Below are 9,994 nucleotides of genomic sequence, written 5' to 3'. Positions count from 1 at the left end.
AAATAAAATAATGGCGTTTTTTAAGAATTAAAAATAATCTGATTTTGGAGTTTGACAATGAACACATTGCAACCATGCTTGGAACGGCCCACATAAACGAGCAAAAATGCTTTACATGTCTTGAAATAATAATTAAATTGCATCGCTAATGTCATAGAATAGCACATTGTAAAAATTGGTTTATGTATATATATATATTCTGTTTATGTATATACTGTATTCTATATATAGTACAAGTCAAATGTTTGGACTAGGGATGTCAGTTTTCGATCATTTCCATGATCGATCGTCGTTTAAATTAACGACCAATTAATCGATTAATCGTTAACCTTAATGCAGCAAAATGCGTCTATGCAGCCCGGCATGACAGGATGGGCAAAGGTTACTCAAAAAAAATGTCTCACCCGATTTAAAGGGGATTTAGTCTGAATAAAATGCTAGTAGCAGGATTGTAAAATGAATATATGTGATTATGATCATTTGATAAAATGAAGAGAGCTCGTTTGAGATTATTTTACTTTGTTGACTGTTTCCTATCCCGTCAGGGAGACCGCTGAACGCGCCTCTTTAAATGGTTTCGTGGTGGTCGTTGTTGTATTTTAAAACACAATTGCAATGTTTTCAACTGACATTATGGCATTTAAAATAAAATGATCCCAAACGTAACTGTGGCGCGTGTGGCTGCGCTGCGCTGCGCAGTCAGTGAACCGCTTCCATCGGCGCTGCTGCAGCAAAACACACTTACCAAGTATTGAGTACATGTACAGTAAATGAACATACTTTCCAGAAGGCCAACAATTCACTAAAAATGTTTTTTTTATTGGTCTTATGAAGTATTCTAATTTGTTGAGATAGTGAATTGGTGGGTTTTTGTGAAATGTGAGCCAAAATCATCACGATGAAAAGAACCAAAGACTTAAACTACTTCAGTCTGTGTGCACTGAATTTATTTAATACACGAGTTTCACAATTTGAGGTGAATTACTGAAATAAATGAACTTTTCCACGACATTCTAATTTATTGAGATGCACCTGTAATTTGATCCTGCTGGATCCTGTTCCGGAAAATGTCAGATTTTGAATTTTTTGCGTTCCGGTAGGCCTATTTGTTTTTTAAAATCTTGGCATTTACAGTGCATTAGATCGTGACAGTGAGTGCGTGAGTGCATCCGAGACGGAGCGAGCGCGGGGTTGACTAGATGTATTTGGAGGTTATTACTCACGTCTCATTCGGCACAAATCCAAATGTTTCCATATTCGCAATGTATTTGAATGTTAAACTATTATTTATAATGTAAGCTTGTACTTTACACGCATTCGCATATAGACGGAAAAGATCATCCTCTTCACATGAGCTTAAACGTCTTTAACTGCAGAGTGGACCGGTATACTACGGTCTATTTAAACTGACTAGTGTAACCTTTTATATGTTTGGTTGACTGTATTTTATTTTGATAATGAACAGACTGCGATGTAAATATGAATTGCTAGAATATGTGGGGTGTGTGCGCCGGTGCGATCGAACAGCCGAAACATAAAAAACTTTTTTATGGAGCGCCGCGCCGCACTTCTGTTTTAAATCTGTTAGTTTAATTATTTAAGCCAGATATATTTCGCTTTTTCTTTTTTATGAAAACAAATTGTTATTTTTATTTAGACCTATTGCTTACATAGGCTATACATTTGTTACATCGCGACCATGCTTTTGGATGCCGTTCGAGCCCATATAGCTTACATTCACGCGGCTTTGTTCTGGTTTGCCGGTTGGTCACGAATTTCTACAAATTCAATAATATTTAGGCATTGTTTCTTTTCCTAAATCCTCACCGTCTAACCCTCTAATTTCGCAGGTTTATTTTATTGTCATTCACTTTTTATCACGGTTTTCGCATCTAAGGGAAATTAAAGATTTCATGGACATGAATTAAGAATTCGTTCGATTCATTAATTTGTTCCCTCATTTTAGTAAAATCATGGGTTATTTAAGGAACAAAATTAATGAAACATGGACAGTGGCCACAAATTAATAAGTCGTAGGAACGAATTAACAAATTGTAGGAATGAATAGCCTATCTGTCCTGTGTCCCGCAGCCCTGCAAAGCGCAGAGCCCGATATGAAAGAATTATCTGGGGAAATGACTTAGTAACTACATTTCTATTGCTTTCCATGTTAAAGAACTTTATGTTGTTTCTATTTTAATGCACTTTTAAAGTTTAAATCACATTAAAAGCTTAATTTGTACATTATGAATGAATGATGATGCATTTATATACCGTCACTCACAGCCGCTCACACGTGTTTTGCGCATGAGCTGCAAGCAGCCCAAAATTAAAAGACTTAATCGACCATCGATAGCTTTAATCGATTGCATCTCTTATCGACAATCAATCGATCATCGATTAATCGTTGACATCCCTAGTTTGGACACACGAATGGGAAAGTGTCCAAACTTTTGACTGGTACTGTATTATAATATACATAAACAATATCTGCCGATATATCGGTATCGGCCTTTTTTTACTCCCTAATATTGGCATCGGCCCCAAAAAACCCATATCGGTCGGGCTCTAGAACTAACCCTTTAACAATCTATCCATCATGGACACGGACATTTTTTTCTGCGACTAACCGACTAATAAAATTTTAGCCTAAGACTAAGTCGACTAATGTTTAGTGGTAATAGTGCAGTACAAATTGTGCCAGGCAGTTTTTCTGAATGAAGTACAATCTGTACTGAGCCTAAAGGAGTCATGTTTGTTCAAAAAAGAATTTCAATGACTTAGTTTAAATATTGACAATGCAATGCAATTTCAGCTTTGTACTCCTTAAACTGGATTGTGATGGTTAGTAAATAAGATTTAGGTATTACGCTGACGTATCATGTGTAAAAAGGGATTTGACAGTTTAGCTAATTCCTCCCTCAGTGTTAGAACACATATATCTAAACATAGCTTTAGCTTAATGAAGATTAATGTGGAAATTCTGTCATCATTTATGTTTTTCCAAACCTCTATGACTTTTTCAAACTTGTTGTCTTGCTGTAGGAAGTTTAAATATCTACATGAGTAAATTAAGAGCTTGACAGCTCTTGGTCATTATATACTGTATGGAAAAGAGCAGAATGAACATTCTGCTAAATGTCTCCTTTTGGTTTCTGTTGAAGAAAGAAAGTCATATTGGTTTGGAATGATACGAGGGTGAGTAAATAATGACAGAATGTTAATGTTTGTGTTAACTATTCCTTTAAAGTTAGCCTTATGCACCTTAACCCATCATAGTAAATGGCTTCACCTGTTGTTGTAGTGAAAGAGCCTGACTTTGGCGATGCTGTTGTTGTCATATATTCTCTGCTTGTGAAGCTGTTGGATGTTGAAGGAGTAACCTCATTGGTTCTTGTAACAGACTCCGCCTCTTTTGTTGTGCACATCAAAGTTGGCAGGCTGGTAGTTCTTCTTGTTTTGGTTGTGACAACTTCATTTGTTGTTGTCAAATCTATATGCCCTGTTGCTGGAGTGTCATGCAATTAACGTAAATATAGGCCTACCCAAACAATATCAACACATACAAGCATAATATGACATATATACCTGTGGTTGCCGTGCTTGTGCCATGAACTGTGGTATTCCTTCTTGCAATTCTTTCTGTGGTGGATGATGTGAAATGTTGATGAGGCCTTTGGGTCTCTGCTGAGGCAAATACATAATACAGGACACTTTAGCCATCAGCTGTCGTCTTGGTGATAGGATTTAAGGGGGATGTGTTTCATTTTTTTGTTGTTGTTAAAATACTTTTCATATCCAGAGACAACTTTAAGTAAACTATTCGTAGGTTAATTCTCCTAAAAAAATGTAAACACACTGTGGCGCTATCAAAACATTGCTTGGTTAAGCATTCCGACACAGTAACACTGGCCCAACCATTGGCAAATGGCATTCCTTTGGGTCAGACCTGTCTGTTGGTGTGATCAATGTCAATGCATTTGGTATCGAGGTGCATAAAATACACAAATCACTTTTCACTTCAACAACATATACAGAAAAGACAGGGACGCATTAGGACTTACCTGAGGGCACATGTGGCTTTTTGGGATCAGCTGTAAAGTAGAAACAATAAAATCACTATATTTATCACCTGATATCTGTTAGGATGTAAAATTAAACCAACATCTACATTTCAGAATAATGTGGTGTTTACAAAGTGTGTCGAATCTGGTAGCTGAAACCAGTCTGCAGATTGTGGGCAGTCTGTTTTTGAACATGTTTGATATTTTACGCCAATTTTACAACACATTCTTCTAGCAAAAAGGCTTGTGTTTCTGTGTGACTTTGTGCTTGGACCAGTCGCGTAACTACGGGTGGGCCTGGACCCACCCACTTGTCAGTCAGGCCCACCCAGTCAGTTGCTTCAAAAAGTAGCCTAATCATTGTGAATTCTGTTGCAATAATCACAATACTTGACCTATAAAAAATAAATTGTGTTGTTTCTTAATTCTTGTTTGCCATATAATGATGAAGATAAGTTTGCAAACAGCCCCTTGCCGCTTGGCTACAGCAGAGATTGCTGGATGTCGTTATACATGTCTTTGTCCATATTACGGTTTTCCTGGCACATCACGTTACTTCTATGAGTCCGTTTTGTACTTTGTGCGAGAGAGCACCCTCCGCCTTCGAGTATGAATGAAACGTCCCCCACATATTCTACGCTCAAGCAGCTGAACAGCTCTGCTAGTGCTAACGTTAATTCACATATTTCTCCATCGCCAGCAGCGCTCCATTCTCCAGCGTCTACCTCCCCTACACGCCAGTGTACAGGTACATTAATCTACATTTTCCTACTATGTAGTTGCCTAGTCACAGTTGTTTATTTCATTTATGTGGCCACTGAGCCAGACTATGACCAAGCATGGTTACATATTGTCCACTACTGTACTACTAGCTACTGTCTTGCTGATTTGATGCTGTTCGTCTGTCAGATGCGCATGTGTGGTGTGGCCGCCGTGCTCATGCTGTTCTTATTGTTATGTTCTTAACACTGCTTATAATGACATACAGGCTTATGCTCTGATTAAACAGTGATGTGTATTCAAGCAGGTGTAACTGTTAGTTGTGTTGGCCTATTTTGATTACAGATGCATTTTAGGCTAGGCCCACCCAATTTTCTCTGGGTCCACCCACATTGTAATTCCTGGCTACGCTAGTGGCTTGGACCAACTTGAAAGTTTACGATTTCGCTAAAGTAAAAACAAGAGGGCGGACATGTCATGCATTCCTGTGCGCCAGTCATGTAATGTCCAGTATCTCTGCAACAAACAAGACTCTTACGAATGCACTTTAGGCGGACAGAGTCCCATGATATGCTGCCATCTATTTCAGTGCATCGGATCAAGTTGGATGTTCCTGCTTTCCTTACGTAGCCCTCTGCACACTGAATGCGAATACTGTCACCGATGTGATATTTTAAATCTGACACAGGTACTGTGTTGGGTATCAGATTTGGGCTTCCACAGACACCTGAGATAAAGTAAGAGTAATATCACTAAAATATCACATATGCAAACAAAGAAACTCATGGATAGATATAAATTCATCATCATCTTTGCACATATCAAGATCTGTAAAAACTTTGATCTAATGGAAAGTGTGTTAAAAACAATACATTTTGTTTAACTTACTAAGAAATAAAGTTGCATTGTACTGTATTTAACATTTTAAAATACAATTCAGCTTTCCGCCATCAGGTAAGTGGATATGCATATAAATGACACCTATTAGGTGATCAGAAACTTGACCCACCCACAGTGATACACTGTGCTATATCTGGGTTTGTGTAGAACCTACAGCTCTGCATATACATCTGAAGGATCTCAAAGTTTGAAACAATCCATTATTATTTTAGTCTGAGATTAAGTTTGTGTACACATTTCACCACAGATTCTTTGGTGACCGTTTCACAATGTAAAGCCAGACGAGACATCAATTCCACAGCCATTAGCTACGTGTTTGTAATGTAATTCAGACAAGGAAGAAGTCAGGGTCGGCTTTACTGAGGCTTGTGATCTTTATCTAACTTTTCACAGTTCCAAAACAAAACATCCCTCGATAACAACCAGTAAAAGCTGATAACACAGGCTCATCCAGGTAACTGAAGTCGGCACTATAATCTTGCTAGGAAAGTTTTTTTCTTAGTAGAAGCTTTGCGTTTGTTTAGCTAATAAAATATTAAAACTTGATTCAAAATGGTGTACAATTAATTATGTCATCCTCGTATCGCGGACTCGCTCTCTCGTTTCATACAAACACAGCTGCTGCAATTTTGCAACAATTGTTTTGTACGCTGTAATGGATTATAAGATAACTATCAAACTGGTAAGATTTTAAAACATTTATTGCCTTAACCCTAAAAATAATGAAAATAATAAATTCTGAAGGATCTCAAAGTTTGAAACAATCCATTATTATTTTAGTCTGAGATTAAGTTTGTGTACACATTTCACCACAGATTCTTTGGTGACCGTTTCACAATGTAAAGCCAGACGAGACATCAATTCCACAGCCATTAGCTACGTGTTTGTAATGTAATTCAGACAAGGAAGAAGTCAGGGTCGGCTTTACTGAGGCTTGTGATCTTTATCTAACTTTTCACAGTTCCAAAACAAAACATCCCTCGATAACAACCAGTAAAAGCTGATAACACAGGCTCATCCGGGTAACTGAAGTCGGCACTATAATCTTGCTAGGAAAGTTTTTTTCTTAGTAGAAGCTTTGCGTTTGTTTAGCTAATAAAATATTAAAACTTGATTCAAAATGGTGTACAATTAATTATGTCATCCTCGTATCGCGGACTCGCTCTCTCGTTTCATACAAACACAGCTGCTGCAATTTTGCAACAATTGTTTTGTACGCTGTAATGGATTATAAGATAACTATCAAACTGGTAAGATTTTAAAACATTTATTGCCTTAACCCTAAAAATAATGAAAATAATAAATTTAATGCTATTTTCCATCTTATTGGGACTCAAATAATACAATTTCATGATTTTTTAAAAAACTTGACTCTTATATTTGATTTTAATGTTTGTATCCGATAGGCTACGTCGCCCCTTTGGGGTATAAATTCACTGGAAACAGAACACTTGTTTATCAATGCTTGTTACAGCATGGTTGTAATTCCTGAATGTTTTGGAGTACAGACCTAACATTGGTCTCTTTTTTAAGAAAACACATAGCAGATTATTGCTGAAATGAAAGCATTTCAACAAAAGAAAGTATAAAAAAGTTATAAAATTTTAAGTTTACAGTAAAGATAATGTATACTAATTGTTTATATTTTATATAAAATAAATCTTTTATAAAATATGTTGCATTCTAAAATTGCTATAAAATCAAAGCCATATGTCTAACTAATTTATGTTCCAAATTTGAAGTTGATATCACAAAAATTGTGGTTCCTGTGAGATTTTCTTTGGGCACTATACCAAAAATAACCACTAGGTTACATCCAATTTTTCTAATGCAGTTTTCTGTCACAAATCAATAATTTTCTGTCACAATATCACATCTATTACAAAACAGTCACCAAATATGGAATCTTGACTATCAGACCTTTCCAACGATATGTGTTTTGTCAAGATTACAAAAAGATTTGATTTTCTAAAACACAAGCCACAAAGTCACACAGTCTATATGTATGTTTTATATCTTGATTTATACCCCTAAAAGGGTGACGTATCCCCTGAGATACAAACATTTAGAGACAGATTACAAAAAATATAAGCATTTAATTTATAAAATTTCAATGTAAACCTAATAAGCTAATGCTGAACAACAACTTTTTAAACAGGCAAGTCCCCTCCAACGTGTGTAAATATGTGAACTAGATCAACTTTATCAGAGGGTGAGTAGATTTCCCACTACAGGTGGCCATGCAGTTTTAAATGCTGCCCTTGAGCTAAACAAAGAATTAAGAAACAAAATTCACCTCATCTAAATATTCACAACAAACACCCTTTCAAGATGAAACCAAGAAATGAGATCTACGCTTTCACTGCTTCTCCCCACAGCTTCTCAAATGTTTGTATCCCCCACTATACGTGGCCCCTTTTAGGGTTAATTATTTATGTGGTGAAATGTTGTGTAATAAGTCGTCTGACTGCACCGTTTCCCTTAAATGTCCGTCTAGTTTGAATTTGCTGCTTGCTCGCAACTGCTGTGTTCACAGAAGCTTTGCACTTAAATATTTCAACTCAAATCAATATTTCGTGTCTAATTATTTACTTATGTGGCAAGTAGCCGTGTACTAAGCGGGATAATGTACATCCAGCCGGTTGTTATCGCAGAATAACCCCCGACATGGTGATCAGGACCCAGACGCTACCAGCTGGATGTACATTATCTCTTACATAACATAATCATTCTTTGAAAGGAAACATATGGGGGAGCATTTGTGCAGTAAAGATGTGCTTTTGCAATCTGTTGAAGTCATTTTCAAGAACTCACAGAAATGTGTCACGAATCCGGTCCATGAACTTCCGTCGGCTAACCATCAGAGGTCACCCTTCCCATTTTCATTGACTCTCGCACTCACACTGTTGCATATCATCCCGGACTACATATCCCATCATTCACAGCACTGATTGCACACAGCTGGTTCACTAATTGCACACAACACTGATTGCACCCAGCTGTTTCATATCACTCCCTCACTATTTAACACTCACTCTGATCCCTTCCCTCTGCCGAGTATTGTTTAGCCCATACCCCGTTCCTAGTCTCTGTGTTTTCCTTGTTTTGCCTTGCCTTGCCTGTTTTCACGGTTTCAGATCTTTGCCTGTTTTCCCTGGATTTATCCCTCTAGTCTCGCCCCTGTGATTCTGTCTGCCGATCGTCGACCCACGCTAGCCCTAGGACTATTCTTGTGTTTTGCCCGCCATATACCTGTCTGCCATTATCTTACCCATGCCTGTTTTATGACCACATCTCTGTCTTCTCCTAATAAAAAGCTTGCATATGGATCCGCACGTCTCACGTCTTGTCAGCCCCGTTACACAATGTATGATACAAATACAAGATGGTATTAACTGACTTGTGTATTGACTTTTTCACTTTTTTTCAACAATATATATTCCACTTTACTAAAAATCACACATTTTAACAGCAAGATGTAATTTGTGATGACACAGCTTCCCGTAACAGATCAAAAATTCCACATCCTCCTTTGTGTGCATTTCTTAGAATGTTGCCTCTAAAAAAGGATGTTCTGAATAGTGTTTAACTCTTAAACATTTATAGCCTAGAACAAATGATAACTATTATATTCTCTGTTGCTATATGAATAATTCTTAGGCACTTATGTTGGTTAGGGGAAGAAATGTTAAAGACTTGGTAACTGGTAACTGAAACCATGCACAAACCCGATCTATTTTTATTTTCATATGCTGATCTACAAGTCATCACCATTTTCCCCCTTAATCAAGATAATTAACCTCAGAGTAAGAAGAACCATTAATTATTAACGGAATGGTTGACTTAAAATGAACCATAATTATACTGAACAAAATTATAAACGCAACATTTTTGTTTTTGCCCCCATTTTTCATGAGCAGAATTCAAAGATCTAAGACTTTTTCTATGTACACAGAAGGCCTATTTCTCTCAAATATTGTTCACAAATCTGTCTAAATCTGTGTTAGTGAGCACTTCTCCTTTGCCGAGATAGTCCGTCCACCTCACAGGTGTGGCATATCAAGATGCTGATTAGACAGCATGATTATTGCACAGGTGTGCCTTAGGCTGGCCACAATAAAAGGCCACTCTAAAATGTGCAGTTTTATCACACAGCACAATGCCACAGATGTCGCAATTTTTGAGGGAGTGTGCAATTGGCAATGTCCACCAGAGCTGTTGCCTGCGAATTGAATGTTCATTTCTCTACCATAAGCTGTCTCCAAAGGCGTTTCAGAGAATTTGGCAGTACATCCAACCGGCCTCACAAC

At 37.3% G+C, this 9,994-nt stretch overlaps 1 protein-coding gene across 1 annotated transcript in view; it reads right to left on the bottom strand.

The window, feature by feature from the left end:
- The window catches only part of LOC107567656 (uncharacterized), a 33,201-nt gene that overhangs the window by 5,410 nt on the left and 17,797 nt on the right, over positions 1 to 9,994 (bottom strand). The window contains exons 3-5 of the mRNA XM_016253366.1: positions 4,065 to 4,094; positions 3,589 to 3,687; positions 3,293 to 3,508 (exon numbers count right to left, since the gene is read on the bottom strand). Of these exons, the coding sequence (XP_016108852.1) occupies positions 3,293 to 3,508; positions 3,589 to 3,687; positions 4,065 to 4,094 (345 nt within the window). The remainder of the gene's footprint in view (positions 1 to 3,292; positions 3,509 to 3,588; positions 3,688 to 4,064; positions 4,095 to 9,994) is intronic.

Source organism: Sinocyclocheilus grahami, unplaced genomic scaffold, assembly GCF_001515645.1.
Source record: "Sinocyclocheilus grahami isolate Dianchi unplaced genomic scaffold, SAMN03320097.WGS_v1.1 scaffold1178.1, whole genome shotgun sequence".
Lineage (NCBI taxonomy): Eukaryota > Metazoa > Chordata > Actinopteri > Cypriniformes > Cyprinidae > Sinocyclocheilus > Sinocyclocheilus grahami.
This window is presented reverse-complemented; position numbering and strand designations above follow the sequence as displayed.